Consider the following 18,459-nt stretch of genomic DNA (forward strand, 5'->3'; position numbering starts at 1 on the left):
GAAGAAGAAAGAATGATTCATTTACCTCTTTGGAAACACCAGAAGAATGGTCCTGACCATAATCCAGAGCCTTTTTAGGAGGCTGGGGGTGGATGCACCACATAAGCAGAAGTGTAGAGATGGAATGGAGGAAAATCAATGGCAGCAAGGAATGAACATGGGGAAAAGGTGACATAGTTAGAAATTGTGTGGACAGTATCAGATACGTACAAAGAGTGATATGAATGTAGCCAAATGGGGGTAGCTGAAAGGAAGAGCAAGATCCGGTAAACATTTTCAAGAACATGACAAAAAACATTAGTGATTTGCTTAGTAAAAAACAGTTCACTCAACTCATTGGATCAATGTTAGCATTTCAAATGTTTGCCAAGGGAGGAATTCAAAGCGTATTTAAAAAATACATATTAGAGGAAAAGGCGTGCATTACATGCTGGTGAGTTTCTACTTAGAATTGAAAATTATCATACAAAAATGCTGAGAAATCTTAGTCTCAGGACAGACGTTTGCCTACTTTTATCAATCGCCTAATTAATGAGAGCCAAATCCGACAAAAAATAAGGGGAGAAACATTATTTCTCTCTCCAATAAATTTGGTGCCAATATGTAAAGTGGAAAAAACCCAGCAAAAATGAAGTATATTTCATAGAAATATATAAAGAAACAATATTCATTTACAGTCAATTTTGACCCAGTTGTATAAAAAAAAATTTGGATTATTGGGAAAAACACAGTATAATGTCTTTTCAGAATCTGTCTAGCACACAGATTTTTACTATTTTGTGTCTTATATATAAAACTATTATATATGTCAATGTTTTTCTTTTAAAATGTTGCTTGATGGTACCTATGGAAATTGTCACATTTTACAGAATGACTTTACATTTGGCAAAAGTATTTTCTGAGTGAAACTGGTTGTCAGTTCCAGACTTGTGATCAGGTTGACTAGCTCCACATCATAGGTTGGGCAAAATTTTGTGATGCTGGATGAGCATAATAATTCACATTAGCACTTTAAGCTATACAAAGTTTTCTCACCACAACTCTGAAATTGATGATGAGAATTATATTCCCCTTCTTATATCTGAGATTACATTCCTAGGACCACATATTCATGTCAAAACTGGATTTTAAATAATTTTTCTAACTTTCAAACCACTAATTATTTTCTCCCCTATAGCAGGGGACTGTTAGGGTCTTCCAGAAGAAGAAATTCCTGAGATGATAATGATAATGGTGATACTTATGTACTGTTTTAAGTATTAGCTGTCTTTTTTTTTTTTTTTGGTGGGGCAATGAGGGTTAAGTGACTTGCCCAGGGTCACACAGCTAGTAAGTATCAAGCATGTGAGGCCGGATTTGAACTCAAGTCCTCTTGAATTCAGGGCCAGTGCTTTATCCACTGCTCCCCCTAGCCTGCCCCAAGTATTTGCTGTCATTGAGAACTCTTGTTTATCTCTACAACCACCCTGAGGAGTGGGTCAGTGCTTTACCTACTTAACAGATAAGCAAACTGAGACTGAGGCAGGTTAAATAATCTGCCCAGCATTGTATAGTTGAGTAAGTTTCAGAGGCAGGGTTCAAAGTTGGCATTTTCCTGAGCCTCATGCTCTACCCAATTAACAGCCTCAATCCTGAGATATCTTATATAATATCATTAGGATGAGAAGAAGACATGATAGTACGTTATGTTTCCATTTTTCTCTCCCTGTAATTCCTGGGAAAAAATGTATAAACCAGGAAGGTCATCTCACAGATCACTAGGCAAATGTTTTCTATGGAGAAACTAGCCCTAAAAATAATGAAAAATGTATATTGTTTATTTTATACAAGTGGATCAAAATGGCATATAAATAACATAATAAAATGCTTAATGGAGAGAGGTTTCCAAAAAAGTTAAGTTCTAAATCTATATAGATTTCAATTATTTGTAAGAAAATAAAAACAATTTGGCAGTTAAGCTAAATCATAAAGGGGATAATTACTTTCCACATGGGAATAAAACCCAAGTTGTACTTGTGGAAGGGAGGAGAGAGAGTCTGTAATTGAGATCTACCCAATTGTTTATTGGCACTTTTGTATTTGTCATTTGCAAGGATGTTTTCCTAATGTTCATATGTTAATTTGCTAGCCTCACTTACCGGACGTCCAAACTCCAGTTCTGAAAAGAATTTATACCAGGGTTCATTTTCTAAATCTATGTCATCTGGATTTATGCGATCAGTCTGGAGCAGATATGAAGGAAAAGGGAAGGAAAAGGCAAACTGAGCCAAGTGAAGGAAATGCCGTGTGACACCAAAAACATCCATACAGGCACACACCACAAGTCACAATGAGGGGAGGTAGCAGGAGAGGAATAAAGGAAAACAAGGTATGGCGATGGGGTTTGATGGAACTTCTTGCCCGAGGGTCCCCAAGTAGTGTTCTATTCCTTCTCATCATTTCTAGCTTTTTCCTGAGTGTGTAGTATTTACATTCACATTCAGACATTTTTATATAATAGAATAGTTGTAAGCTAATGACATAGTAATGATCCCTGTGGATTTTGTTCATTTTTTATCTTAATCATAAGACCTTGATGTCTATGGAGAATGAAAGGGCAGTTCCAGATTTTGAGAGATAGAGTAGACCTTGTGCCAAGACATCTACATTCTGTGTACCATCAGGGAAAGGACCTAGAAGGGGGTTCAGGCTCAGGTTCAGGGGTTGGTAGTGGGGGAAGTAATAGAATTCTACTTAAATCTGTTATTTAGAAGGAACCTGAGATTGTTCTCCTCTCCTCCCCAGGACTATATAACCCTAGAGAATATGAACAAAAATTCAGGAGATGCCACGGGATACAAAAACTAGGTGGAAGCCAAATCTCAAATGAATTCCTTATTCTGCTATGCCATCTGTCTCTACTTAATTAGAATGCAGTGATGAAGAGGGGAAAAAAAAAAGATCTTTATGACTACGATTTCCCTTCCAAAACACTCCTTGGTACATCTTCTCTCTTTGTGTTTGCCTAACAAGTTCTAATCTTCATGGAAAGGTGGAACAGTAAGATGCAGTATGGGAATTGGCCCAAGTGGTATATAGACAACTGTGAGGATCCAAATATCAATGAAACAGCAATCTGAAGTCTTATAGTAATCCTTTATTTTAGCAAAGGTTAGGACTCTGTACCTATTGCAGCTCAATAATTCATCCCCATTATGAACCTAAATCCTTGGTGCATATCGAGCAATTACTGTGATGAGAGCAGATAGAGTTTGTGCAGCTCTAAGGGTTGTGTGAGAGATGGTTTGGTCCCTCTCTCCTGGGCCTGTGTAGAAAGGTGCCAAAGTGGGCAATAAGAAATGGTACAAGATTTGAGCACGGGGTTTGCTCTCCACATACTGTCTTCTTTCAGAAGAAAGAAATTCATTCTCTTACCACCTAGAAACACAAAGCAATATTACAAGAAATGCATTACTTATTTGTAGTTAAAATTAAAGTCTATATTGCACAATTTTGGCTGAAATCATTATTTTTGTATTTGTATATTATATATAATATAGAAATAATTTATGTATATTACATATAATATATAAATAATATAGTATATATGAATAAATATATCATGTGTTTTGTATAATATATTCTCTATAAATATATTTTATATATAAATATTTGTGTGTAATGTGTGTATGTGTACCTATCCTTTTTATATATCCTGAAATATTCTTGTATTTGAAATTCTCTTCTTGGCCTACAAATCCAGAAACCTAAATTTTAGTCCCAACTTTTGCCCTTTTCGATCCTCCCCAAGTCACTTTACTTTTCTTGATCTAAATTCCTCCTTGGTAAAATGAGCACATTGGGTTGGACAATCTCTATATTTTCTTCCAGTTTTAACATTCTGAGAATTTATAATTATTATACTTTAGTTGACTATTCCAGTGGATACCAATGGACAACACTGATATTTTCTAATTGATTTGGTTTTTATAAGTAATTCTTACATATTACAAATATTACTCAGATGGGAGGGGAAAAAGGGATCTTGAGGACAAAAGGAATGGAGAAAACACAAATTATTCTTTGGGGAGCTATAATGTGCATTTCCCTCTTACACAGTTATCTTTTTCAATGCTTTTGAACTCAAGATGGTTGTCTGAATGGATTTGTATAGGATACTACTAAGTCAAATTGGGTGCTCAGATATTGTGTCAAAGGGTATTGATTAGTTCTTTGAGAATTATCTTTTTTCTGATTCTCTAAAAGGGAACCATGATATTGGGTCTGAGTTGTAAACCCATACCAAACTCCTCAAACAAGTACAGGGTCCTTAAAAGTCAGGGAACATAGACAGTAATCCCTAGGGTAAGATGTGAGTCCCTTATGATCAATCCCATGGTCAAGAAATGCAATTAAGCTGCCCAAGATATTGCTGGAAAAAAAAATCAATTCCAATCCTTTGAAGATCCTAGAGATTTCCTTCTCCTGGAGTAACTATTTCAATGCTAGGATGAACAAAGCCTCATTTTGGTAAAACTAAGAGCCTTTGGATGGTTATCATAAGTTGTAGGGTTTATTTTTTTCTGAGTTCCTCCATTTCCAATTATTTTATTGTTGATGCCACATATTCTTTATCAATTTTAGGAAGTCAAAACAGCTTTTTGGCTGCTATATTATTTCAATATTTTATAAAAGATATAAGGGAGATAGAAATTGCAGATGGTGATACAAACGTTAAAAAACACATAAGAACCAAATAAGGAAAAGACAGATGGCCTCTCTTGGTCTCTTCCAACTCAATGATTCTTGCCCTTTTCTGTACTAATATAGCATTTAATAAATACTTTATTTAATGTAACCAACACTGATACTTTGTTATGATTGGAATGATAAAAAAGGACATAGCTCATGCCCTGTAGGAGTTAGCAACATAAATGGGAGATATGCCATGTGCCAAAATAATTCTAATACAAGAATGAATGTGATTAAGTACAAAGAAAGGTTCACGTAAAGTGCTATGACAAATTTGCAGAGGGAGAGATCACTGAATTTTTACTATTGGGTGGAGGTGAGAGCCATCAGAACAGGGGTGTCATATGAATTGGGCCTTAAAGGAAAAGAAAGATTTCCACATGTAAATACAAAGAGATGTGGAGAAGAGGTGCAAAGTAGCCAAGGCATATCGATGGGTCATTTCAGGATAAGAATGGGGAACACTAGGTAATCCAATTTGGCTGAAACAGGGATATGCAAGGGAATGCTCTAAAATCAGACTGGAAAGGCTATTAGGACCTTGACTTTGGGTATTTGTGAACACCCACATAGGAATTTTACTTTTTGAATAGGCTATAAGGAGTCCCTGGAGATTTCTGAGTGTATATATATATATATATATGATCAGAGCAATACATTAGGAAGCACATGGGGGGTAGCTGGGAGAAGGATGAATTGGAGGAAGGGGCAGATTTGAAGTAAAAAGGCAAGTTAGGAGGCTATTCCCATGGTCCCTGTGAGAGGTAATAAAGGCCTAAATTAGGTCATTTCTTTTTTTTTCCAGGGCAATGAGGATTAAGTGACTTGCCCAGGCTCACACAGCTAGTGTGTCAAGTGTCTGAGGCTGGATTTGAACTCAGGTCCTCCTGAATCCAGGAGCTATGCTTTATCCACTGTGCCACCTAGCTGCCCCATAAATTAGATCATTTTAGTGAGAATAGAGAGAAAGAGAAATTATGGGATAAATACTGAAGGGACTAAATGGAAGTTACTTGGTAACTGATATAAGGGGATATAGGGGGACACAGAGAGAAAAAAATATATTTTAATGACTTAAGTTGTAGACCTGGGTGATAAGAGGGATTGAGATGCCATCTGTAGAATCAGAAAAGCTAGGGGAAGTGATAGGTTTGGGGATAAGATTTTAAATTCAATTTTGGGCATATTGAATCTGAGACAAGAATGAGGCTCGAGTAGAAATGAGAATATGAAATTGGGGAAAGTGATAGAGACTTGATAGTTATGTCCAGCAAGATGATGCACAAAACTATGAGAGTAGATGAGATCACTGTATGGAGAGAAAGGAGAAAAATGAGGAGGAGAGGAAGGGGAAGAAAGGAAGGAGAGGTGAGGACAGAAGGAGAGGAGAAGAAGAAAGAAAGGCCAGGAAGGAGAGGAGAAAAGAAAGAAAAGACAAAAGAAGAGGGGAAGAGGAAGAAGAGGGGAGGAGAGGACAGAAAGGCAGGAGAAGAGGAAAGGGAAAAAAGAACAAGGAAAGAACTTTGGGAAATAACTCCAATTCATCAATGAGTTTGTCTTCAAAGTCTTTCTAATCTAGTAGGACCTATCATAATTTTATACTTCTCTCTCATACTATTGAAGAACCCAAGATCAACTCCTAGGAGAGAAGAATTGTTATCATAAACTATATTAGAGAAATACCCATGGGAAAATCACTTTTAACTCTGCTTCTATATGGATGTACCTTTTACAAAGCAGATATGGCTTTTTAGAACCTTTACTTAATATTCTCAATTAGAGGAGACTTGAGACCATAGTATTTTTTTTTCTGCAGATGTCTCCTAATGTCCTGTTTTGCCATCATTATTTTATGACTTTTTATGCTAGGGTGAAGTACCATGTGAAGATAAAGGAAGAGACTTACAGACGCTCATTGTTCTGTTTATATCCTGACAGCAGAGGGCAGCAAATTTAACAAATGAATACGTTTAGCAGGACAATATCACAGACTCTAAAGTTAGATGAGCCCAGATTGTCAGAGTCCTTTGAGGAAAGCTGGATTGCTATGTTCAGAAAAGGAAGTATTTTTGATTCAGTCAAAAGGCAGCATTGTCAGTTATCACCCAAGTGAATGAAGGATGATAGAGATATGCAGAACATGAAAAGTATACAACCCAAAATAATGCATATTTAACTGCAAACTATAAACCAACATGCATATTTTGGACTGTGCCTTCATTGAATAACAAACAATAACATGTTTAAGAACCAGAGGATGGCTTTGTGGCCATTCAATCAGTCACATCAAACATGAGGGAGCTGAGTGACTGGTGTAGCCATGGAGGAACAATGTTAAAAATGGCAATCCATACTCTTGTTGGTTTGGCTACATGTAGAGCTGATTTTCATCTGAATAACCCAAAGACAGACAATAGACCAAAAACTCACTAGGAATCTCATTTAAATTAGTCCCTTCCATGTGATTCCATGCCCTTTTGGTTTGGAAGTTTTCCAGTACTCAGAGACCCAATGGAGAAGCAAGAGAAGGGAAGATCCATCCAGGTTATTGCTTATAATTCACAAAAGAAAGCACAAATTTACAGAGAAGCACGTCCTCCAATGACTAAGTCTTTAATGCCACTGCCTTCAAAGGGCAGGAAGGCAGGAAAAGGGCAAAGACAAAGCTGTGTTTCTTAACTTCTTTGCCCTTTTCAGTCTATCGTTTGAAGACTACCAAAGCTCCCCCGTGATCTCAGGTGGAGCATCAGAGGCATGTTGTCTCTTCTGGCAGGATGAAAGAATCTTGGTTATTTATCACAAAGGAGAAGATACTCATTCCTAAAATAAGTCAATATTTCTGAGACATTCATTTCCTTTTTTACTTATTCTACAAATTTCATAGCATTGAGTGACTAGTATATTTCATCTCTAAGGCAGGTTAATTTTTTTTTTTTGTAGATTTTATTGGTTTTAATATCCTCCAGTTGTGAATAGATCTGTGGTTTATCTATTTCCCCTTTATACTGAAGAGCAGCAACATCAACCATAGTAGATCCTAGCCTTTATATCCTTGGGTCATAAATCCTACAGGTGGCTGAGCCTATATTCAAATAAAACTCTATACTTCATTAACAGAGTTACTCCTTTATTATTCAGGTTACCAGATAAATATCTTGAATTTTCTACATTTTTTTAAAACACTCAATCTTTCTATTCCTCCCAGGCTAGAAGTACAGGAACTATTCTTAGTCCCAATCCCACTCTGATCAGGATGGAAGTTTAAGTGTGGCTTCCAACCTAGACCATTTGCCCTTCCTTAGGAAGACTGGTATACTACAGCTTGGATGGGCTTACCCTATTAATGCCAATCCTGATATGTTTTGGTCCACATTAGCTCAGAACTCCTGAGCTCAAGCAATCCACCAGCCTTATTAGATGTTAGGATTATAGGCATGAGTCACTATGTCCACCTATACTTCATTTAAATAACACTCAACTGTTTAACATACTAATGCTGTCACTAAATTTTTAGAAGCTTTTAAATTCTGCCTCCATCATGCTATGTCAATCTGATTCTTGTTATTATCAAGGCAAGTAGCAAAATCTGGGTCTTAAGTATTTTATCTAGCAACATACTAGAGACTGTAACAGACTTGTGACTCATTGGTTTGGGTGGCCCCTTTATAGGAGAGGATCAAACCTATCTCTTTCTAAATGGGACATGAAGTTTTCATCGATGCTCTCAAAGTATACATTGGCAGAAACTAGGTTCAGGTGTTCCTCTGAGGAACAGAGTATCACAGTATGGAAGTGCAGTATTGATTTACTGCCAAAGTCAGCTTAACAAAATGTCCAAGCCTTTGCAAATATTTTACAAGATCAAATACTGGACTCGTTTTCTAAATTTGGACCCAAACCAATAAGCACAACTAATTTTAAATCTTTTTTTTTTTTTGCAATGTTAATCATTTCTTCTCCTCAGAGGCTCTTTTCTGCTTAGAAAAAAAAAATGTCAGGCCTCTCCCCCAAATAGCAAATTTATAGGTGAAGCACAGAACAGAAACTGATTGTTGAGTTCTTACCCCTCCTAAGCTTATGGGAGCTGTATCACCTATGAATTCAAGACAGAAGCACTAAGTTACCTTGCTGGTATGAAGACTGGGGAGTAAAATTATCATTGCATACTTTACAAACCTTTCATACTAAACAGTGAAATAAAGGCTTATGTAGCTCTATGGAAGGAGACACAAAATCAGATCAGGATCTTGATTCGTCATGTGTGTATGCACACATGTAAATATACACATATATATGTATATAAATATGTACACAAATATGTGTGTACATATACACACACCTTCCAAGCTGATTAAGATAAATTAATGACAGGAAAATTCATGTAATGATGGATGCAGTTTAATTGTAGTGGCTGTCATTGTTCAGTGTATAAAAAGGAACTGGTTCATATCAAGAGTCTCCAAGTAAAATCTGATGTAGTATATGTGGCATACTTCTTTTTAACATTTTTTTTTTTGCACGGCAATGAAGGAGCTAGGTAGAGTGGTGGATAAAGCTGGACTTGGAGCCAGGAACACCTGAGTTTAAGTCCTGCCTCAATCATTTATTGACCCCTGGGTAATTCACTTTACCTCTGTCTGCTTCAATTTCTGCATCTGTAAAAGAGAATTAAAAATGACACCCACCTCCCAGAGTTGTAAGGATAAAATGAAATATTTGTAAAGTACTTTGTAAACCCATAAAGGACTATATAAATGCTAGCTTTTCTTGTGGTTATTCTATATCATTTAAAATGTACTTGGGGCAGCTGGGTGGCTCAGTGGATAAAGCACTGGCCCTGGATTCAGAAGGACTTGAGTTCAAATTTGACCTCAGACACTTGACACTTACTAGCTGTGTGACCCTGGGCAAGTCACTTAACTCCAATTGCCTCAACAAAATAAATAAACAAATAAAAAATAAATAAAATGCACCCAAATTCTAATTACCGTATAAAGGTGTGGTAAACTTTTCCATTTCTTTCTGTAGGATTTGAAAAGAAAGCATTCACATTGTTGTTATATTTTTGTTAATATCTGTGCTCACATTTTATGAGTAACACTACCATCTTTCTGCTCAGTTTACAATTCTGCACGTAGCAGAGTTATCACAGGGACCCTTGATAATATAGTATCCTAAGAATCGGCAAATAGCATTTCAAAAAAATTATGAAGAAAATTCTACGACCAGTTCCACATTCCGGATCCTTCAGAAAATGGGAAAATCATATCTCTTTGTTAATATCAACACCTCACTTGTGGACATTATAGTTAGTATCGGCATAGTTTCCGAAGCAATGTGTGCTTCTATGAGAAGGGCACCATGCTGGGCACGTGGGGGAGACATAGGTGTAGAAAACAAGCCTACCCATATGAAAACATCCAGGGGGAGAAGGCACCAACACAGAGAGCCATGAAACACTGTTAAATGAGAAGTGAATTAGAACGACAAAGAAAGCACCAAGGGAGTGCTATTCTGTGAAGCAGTCAATAGGAGGGTGTGGCCCATGGAAAAGGTGGCATGTGGATGTCACTTTAAAGGACAGGAAGTCAATGTCCAATGAGTAATAGTGGCTGGGAGGAAATTTCAGACAAAGTGAATGGCTTAAACAAAGAAAGGGGTGCTATGGGAACCAGAGGCACCTTGCCAGGTCCAGTTGGAGAGATATTTTGAGGTAAGGGACCCTTTCCGGGGCCATTCAATTTATATAGCTACCCAGGCTGCCTGGTTATAAGATGGGCACAGCAACACTCTGTCCAGTTTACCAATAACATATAGCAACAGCCTGATAAAATAGTCAGCCTAAGGGGGAGCCTTAGTCCTTCCTATTCTACCACAACAGGGTAATGAAGGAATCCTGCTGCTACTCCTCCTTTCTTTTTTTTTAAGCACATCATCTGCAAAATTATTAGAACCCTAATCAGTTCAATCTGAGTGATTCGTATTTTTAATGGAAACTCTCTATTTTACAAAGCCAAGAGATGCAAACATTCGCTTTCCAGCAGAAGTGACAACACAGTCCAAACTAATCATTTGGTTTTAGCAAACGTAAAGAAAGGTCTCCTGACCTCCACTACCCTTCTCCCTATTCTACTTCTGAATCTAATCTGTGCAATTTAAATTGACAGAGCACCCACTCATCAGCACTATTATAACCTGTTCGTAAAATGGTATGGTCCCACAATTCCTGAAGACAGATTTTGTGTTTGCTGATGCTTCATGAGCCAAGGGAGAATGAGAAGCAAGAGTGTTCTTCAAGCTTTCCTTTGCTCTATTAGACATACTTTATAGGAACCATACTCTCTCAAATACTGAACTCAACAAAAACTAGGACACATGAGTTCAGTCTATGTCTTGAAGCATTTTCAAAGCAAACTGTAAGGTATGCGATAATAATCATTCATAAATCCCCGGAATTCATAAAAGTTTCTTTATATAAACTCCTTGAAGGCAGAGACTGATTCATTTTGGGTCCACATTGCCAGTCCCTAGGACAATGACTTGCACTTAGAAAGTGATAAATATGTTTGTTTAATAGAATTATTTTCCAAGTTTTCAATTAAAAAAAAACTCTCCATATTCACATATTTTTGAGACTTTTTTAAGGTAAGAAATAAAGCAGAAGATGTAAATATTTCTGAGAAAGATAAGATGTTGCTTTAAATTCATACTAATGTACAAATAGCGTATCGGGTCCTTTCCTCTAAGAATAGTTTTTGAGAGAAGAAAGGCATAAATATCATACCCCTATCATATACACATCAGAGGGTCAAGTAGGAATGATGGACCATTGTGGGAGGAGAAGAACTTTGGGATGGTGGAATGGGGGTATCAAAGATTAAAAAAAAAATAATCCTGCTTTGCCTATAACCTGCTCTGATAAATGGCATTAAGTGGTTCCAAATGTTGGTTTCTTTCTCCTGTCTGTATTTGTCTGCATTGGTTAGGGAGAATGTTAAAATAAGGCAAGGTTAAAAATAAATCTGACTCACCGAACTGACAACTAATCAGGAAGCTTTTTGTCTGTGCACGCGAAGGGGAAGGACTTGTTAAGAACTGATAAAAAAGGAATCTATGAAATCCACTTCAACAGAGCCAAATAAATGTCGTGAAACAGATGGACAGAAAGGAAGCCACATTGAGAAAAAGCCATTGCCCACATGAAACAATGGATGAAAGGGTGATTTTCACACAATTGGCCCCAGACCACCAATTTTGGATTGTGGTTCTGAGATCTTTTTTTTTATTTAATCTTCTAGGCATAGTGTTGTAGGTCCCGGTTTTATTCTCTGCTGGCTTATTCAACTGCTGTTATAGAGACACAACCCCAGTGAGACATTAGTGTAGAATCTAGCAATTTCTTTAAGGTGCACAGTTCATATGTGTGTATCTTTCTACATATACATTTATGTACATATATATACATACACGAATACAAATACACGCACTTAGGTTTCCTCTTTCTGAGTAAGAGGGGAAAACCTGCATTTTCTTCTCTCATTATTAATATGGCTGAAAACTGGTACAGATGACATTTCTATAAACATGTGGCAAATGAAAAGTTGCACCATTCAAATGTAATTAAGACAAGCTGTTCAAATAACTATATGAGATAATGAGGTGATTTCTAAATGATGCAAAGATTAATTATTTTCATGGCCAAAGACTGAAAAAGACTTGAAAATCCATGATCATTTTAGTACCTGAGGAGCCAAAGCTAGTGTCTGATATAGAATGCTTACCGGTCTCTCGTGCTGAAGAATTGATGACTTCCCAGGTTCATATTCAAAAATACTCCTTGGTTCAGAACGAAATTTACGGGTGTCCACTTTTCTGTCTGGTGGGTCCCAGTCATGCCTAATAATAATAGATCCCAAAGGACAATATTAAATTAATTCCCATTGTTCAGAGTAAGGGAAGAAGTTATATTTAGTAGTCAAAGATATAGTATATAGTTTCAAAATTACTGTTAGCGAAGATTCAGAACCATCATATAGAGTGAAAAAGTAAACAGAAAATGTTACATTTATGTCTTCTTTCATCAAGAAACAGTAAAGTTTTTTTTTTCCCCTAAGGTCTTTTATTTGGGGTAATATTTTTCCCCCTAATAATTATTTCTACTGCTGAAGCAAAAACCTAATCTCAGAAGCTGATGAATTGAGTGTATTGGAAGGCCCCCTAGGGAACTAGGAGAGAGCTAATCCCTTCTCTTTGTGTTCAGGTTTAGAATGAGCATCAGTCTGAAAGGGGAAGGTCCTTGGCCTCTGTAAATTGATGTCGGCTTACCTTACCAGCCTTCGATGAGAATTAACCTTGATGGGAACTGGCATGGACTAATTTCAACTACTATGTTTAATTTGTCCCTCTCAACACTTAAAAAAAAATTGTTTAGATTTCTGTGAAAAGTACATAGTGGTATACTTGGCTCTAGGCAGAAACAAGAGGTTTAAAACCTTTCTCAGGTGACAAATACAAAAACCCAAGTCAAATATGTGTCCCTGTATATGTTTCTAGAGACCAATGAGACCTGTAGTACCCATGAAGTACCGATGAAGACACTACGAAAGGAAAAATAGCAGCTAATGTTTATATCATGATATGGTGTCAAATGTATGTTCTTGAAAGAATCTGGTGAGGTAAGTAATAGAAGATTTGTTTTTCCGATTTTAGGTGTGAGGAAATTGAGGCATGGACAGTTCAAGGTACTTGCTACAGAGAAGAAATGTAAGAATGAAGCCTGGAACCCACTTCTCCTGGTCTGAGATCTAGAACTTTTTCTATTGCCCTGCACCTGGGTTCAAATCTCACCTGATACTCCCTACTTGTGTGATCTTGGGGAAGTCACTTAACCTCTCTGGGTCCTAGTTCTTCTATCAGTTTTCCTTAAATGAGGGTGAGACAGGTTTTTTTTGGGGGGTGGAACTAGATAGTCCTAAGAATCTGATCTAGTTATGATCTGGGACATTTACTAATAAAGCGATAGAGGTTCTTAGTATGACATAGAAGAAAAAACTACTGGGAGGCTAAGTGGCACAGTGGATAGAATGTCAGGCCTGGAGTCAGGAAGACTCATCTTTGTGAGTTCAAATCCAGCCTCCGACACTTATTAGCTGTGTTATCCTGGGCAAGTCATTTAACCACGTTTGCCTCAATTTCCTCATCTCTAAAAGGAGCTGGAGAAAGAAATGGCAAACCACTCCATTTTCTTTGTCAAAAACAAAAACAAAAAACAAAAAAAAACAACAACCCAACAACAACAACCTAAATGGGGTCACAAAAAGTCAGACACATGACTGAAAAACGACTGAATGACAACAAAAAGAAAAAAAATACTGTACTAGTTGGAAAGACACAATGAAGGAAGCAAGAAAGGAAGGAAAAGATGGAAGGAAGGCAAAAGGGAAGGGAGGACAGAAGGGAAAGAAGGAAAGTAGGAAGAAAGTAAGGAAGCATTTATTAAGTACCTACTATATGCCAGACATTATCCCCACTATATAGGTGAGGAAACTGAGACAGGTTAAGTGACTTGACCAGAGCTAAAGAACCAGTAAGCATCTGAGGCCATATTTGAACTCGGGTCTTTCTGACTCTAGGACTAGTGCTATACCAGAACTTTGATTTATTAGTTGGGTGACTCTGGACAAAGCCACCCTGCAGTCTAGTTGCTCATTTGAAAAATGGGAATAATAAAAACATATTTTACCTACATCACAGGAAGGATTGTTGATTAAGAATTACAAAGGATGAAGTGTGGAAGTTCTACAATCTATACCAGGGTAAGAAGTAACGAAACTGATTGGACCATGGGTAGTGATGATGATGATATAATGTGATATTTGTATAGCATTTCAAGATTTGCAAAGTACTTTTACAAATGTTATCTCACTATGACCCTGTGAGGTAGTTGTTATTAATCATCCTCATTTTGACAATGAGAAATCTGAGGCACAGAGAGGTTAATTATTTTGCTCAAGGTCACACATCTGATTCCAAGTCTACTCCTCCAGGTGATGTCCCACCTGACCACCTCCAGGTGGGGCACTACTGATGTGTATACACTAAAGTATATCATGGAATCAAATAAGACACACATTTTACATACATCCTTGTTTTGTTATCCTATTTATATAATTTGCATAATGCCTACTATGTGCCAGGCACTGTTCTAAGTGCTCATTTTATCCTCCCAACAACTCTGGGAGGTAGATGCTATTATGTTTCTTTTTTTTTTTTTTTGTGGGGCAATGGGGGTCAAGTGACTTGCCCAGGGTCATACAGCTAGTAAGTGTCAAGTGTCTGAGGCAGGATTTGAACTCAGGTACTCCTGAATCCAGGGCCAGTGCTTTATCCACTGCTCCACCTAGCTGCCCTATGTTTCTTGTTGTATATGTAGTTTTATACTTATGCATTGTTAGTGTGGGCTCTGTAACGACTATAGCAACCCGTCAGAGCTCCAGAAAGATGAATCTTTCTGATTGGCTCATTCTTGTGTAACTGTCATAGGTTGGCACGGTATCACAGAGCCCATGTTAACAGTACATATGGGTGTATGTGTGTCCCTCTCTTGCTACATCTATCCTACCTCAGCATATTACCAACAATTTCTTCTGTGCAAGAAGCAAAAAATACATCATCAAGAATGTGTATGATCAGAACAGACTAGATAATGCAAGAAGGTGTCCACCCATATAGGTGTCCATTTCTTTACCTCTTTCTCTAAGGAACACAGAGCCCATGTTAACAGTACATATGGGTGTATGTGTGTCCCTCTCTTGCTACATCTATCCTACCTCAGCATATTACCAACAATTTCTTCTGTGCAAGAAGCAAAAAATACATCATCAAGAATGTGTATGATCAGAACAGACTAGATAATGCAGAGAAGGTGTCCACCCATACAGGTGTCCATTTCTTTACCTCTTTCTCTAAGGAACTTAAAAATGGTCATGCTAGTACCAATGAGGGAAATTGCCATTATTCTTATTCATCATATGAATTTCAAAGAAGAGAACCAAAAAGTTATTTTGTTCGGGTTTCTTTAAGGTCCTTAGTCCACTTTTCAAATGAGGCAGATCTCCCACCACAGACTATAGAAATTTCCTCTATACCCCATGAGTATTTAAAGAAGTTTAAGTACAAATGGGAAGAATACTCACCTGTTTATACATACATACATACATATACTTACTTTGAGTTAATAATAGACCCGAACTTATGGGGAACCAACTGGAATATATTGCTCTGCTCCCCCTTATGTGGTGGATAAATACACTTATTGTCACAATTCACTAAGCTCACTATTAGATAAGTAGTAATCTAAGCTTCTGGGAGAATTTTCTATGTGATCGATAAACAAATTTGGGTTTTGCACATTCCACCACATCCCAGTATGAAAGGTTGGGGTTCTTTCTTTATCTGGCACCACAGACAGCTTGGTTGCAAGGCCACCCATAAGTGACCATACCACTGTTTCAGAGAACTCCTTACTTTTCCGTGGAAGACCTGTCTCGGGGCCTAAATGGTGGAACTGGAGGTGGGATATGTGGAGGAGGCAGAGGGGAAGAGGAATCCTTAAAGGCATCGGCGCCATTGTCAGAGAGACTTTTGGAAAGAGGTCTGTATGTCTGCATCTTTGCAGCAGGGTGGGATTGAGTCGTGTAGGGAGCATTAGGAAGGCCTGTTGGGGAAAGAAAATACAAGTGAATTGTCAAAGATGCATTAAAACATAGATATATATTTTCAACACCCACAAAAAAATCCTCAATAGTGCCAATTACCCCCCAAATTAAGTTATAATAACAATGATTATATGATATTTTATGTGTGATACATAACAATATATCTAGTACAATGCATAATTATATATTATAACAATCTATTATACCTAATTATTATCATTGATAAGGCTCTTCTGATGCCTCCCTGATCTTGGCAAGGACAGCAGAGTTTGCTCACTGACTATACCAAAAGGTCCTTATGTGTAGTGTTTAGAAAGGTTTGAGAGACATAATTTCTGGGTAATTTAATAATTTTATTAATAATGCCAGTGTTTCAATAAAAGGAAGGTCATTTGGCCATCTCTCTCAGACCAAAGACAATCATGGTGATGGGCTCATTGTTTTTATGCCCTTGTTAGAGTAGGTGTTCCCCAGGGTGGAAATCAACCCTGATTGGCTAACAATTAATGAGAGGTGGACTTTACAAAGAGAAATGAGCTTACTCCAGTGAGGGGCTAAAAGTGACATTATGTCACCCTTGAACAGAGAGACTATGTCTATACCCAGACCACCACCATGCCTGTCTCTACCCAAGCTTGACTGAATGCAATTCACCCAAGGCTAGAGATTCCTTGTACGACTGGGTGGGATCGGACAGAGGAAAAGGTTAGCTTAACCTTCAGATACTGAGGTCTTGAAATGAGGATAAAGGGGGAACTCTGAATCTCCCCAAATCATTAGTTCTTTTTTTTTTTTGGTGGGGCAATGAGGGTTAAGTGACTTGCCCAAGGTCACACAGCTAGTAAGTGTCAAGTGTCTGAGACCAGATTTGAACTCAGGTCCTCCTGAATCCAGGGCTGGTGCTTTATCCACTGCGCCACCTAGCTGCCCCAAATCATTAGTTATTAATAATAATTTCTTTCATATGTATGGCAAATTGGCTTAGAAGGCTGGGATGCTGATAACACTAACCCAACTGAGTGAGGAGGGTCTACCCATAAAGGTCATAAGGAGATAGTTTCTTTAGTTGCTGAGGTAAAAAAAAAAAATCATTTTAGGAGGCAAGGAAGGGTCACAATCTAAAGTGGTAGAAGGATTACACATAGGCTAAGCTGACAGAGAAGAATAATCAATGAAGCATATGTCCCTGTATTTATATATGGGATATAAACCACACCTATGATTTTATGGGTATAAGGATCTCCTAGGTAAGGAGACACCTCTACTAAAGCAGATTGATCCTTACTTTAAACTTAATGTCTTTGAGAGCTTCTTGAGACACTGAGAGGTTTAAGTGACTTGCCCAGGGTCACACAGTCCCAGTAGGCATCCTGCACCCAGATCTTCCTGGTTTAAACACCAACTCTTTATCCACTAGCCCCCTTGCCTCTTGAAATTACATATGTTTTCTTTACATTCCTCTTTTTTCCTTAATGAAAGCAAATTTCATCTGGACCCCTCTCAAAATTTCAGTATATGTTAAATTTAGCCAAGTCTAAATTGTTATAATGTTAAAATATTCTGTGCATGCATATAAAATGAATATATGATGATATAATGATATAATTGCTCTTACATTTGATACACATGCACAGGATACCATAACATCATAATTATTCAGATTTCCTAATCTAGCATATGAAGTAAATCTTTTTAATATAGAGTAAAATAATAATGTAAATGTGATAGGAGGTATTTATTTTAAGGCCCCATAAACATTTTAGAATCATCCATTTATATGCAAATATTAATGTGCTAATTAAAATGTAATAAATCAATAAGTTGTTGTGTAAAGAACTATGCTCAGCACTCTGGGTATGAATACAAAGATATGAGCCTCCAAGAAGACGATGGTCTGTCTAGTTGAGGAGACAATTATTATTGGGTTTTGTTTGTTTTTTTTTTTTTGCAGGGCAATGAGGGTTAAGTGATTTGCCCAGGGTCACACAGCTAGTAAGTGTCAAGTGTCTGA

The 18,459-nt window shown here is 37.4% G+C and overlaps 1 protein-coding gene across 30 annotated transcripts in view; it reads right to left on the minus strand.

Annotated features, from left to right (window-relative positions):
- Positions 1-18,459, minus strand: part of SORBS2 (sorbin and SH3 domain containing 2) — a 511,092-nt gene that overhangs the window by 72,318 nt on the left and 420,315 nt on the right. For 20 of the 30 annotated variants that reach the window (XM_043970499.1, XM_043970498.1, XM_043970500.1 and 17 more), the window contains 4 exons: positions 16,258-16,447; positions 12,513-12,627; positions 2,139-2,222; positions 26-82 (listed from right to left, as the gene is read on the minus strand). In XM_043970499.1, the coding sequence (XP_043826434.1) occupies positions 26-82; positions 2,139-2,222; positions 12,513-12,627; positions 16,258-16,447 (446 nt within the window). The remainder of the gene's footprint in view (positions 1-25; positions 83-2,138; positions 2,223-12,512; positions 12,628-16,257; positions 16,448-18,459) is intronic. The other 10 variants (XM_043970506.1, XM_043970517.1, XM_043970526.1 and 7 more) reach the window with 2 other exon arrangements.

Source organism: Dromiciops gliroides, chromosome 6 (assembly GCF_019393635.1).
Source record: "Dromiciops gliroides isolate mDroGli1 chromosome 6, mDroGli1.pri, whole genome shotgun sequence".
NCBI classification, from domain to species: domain Eukaryota; kingdom Metazoa; phylum Chordata; class Mammalia; order Microbiotheria; family Microbiotheriidae; genus Dromiciops; species Dromiciops gliroides.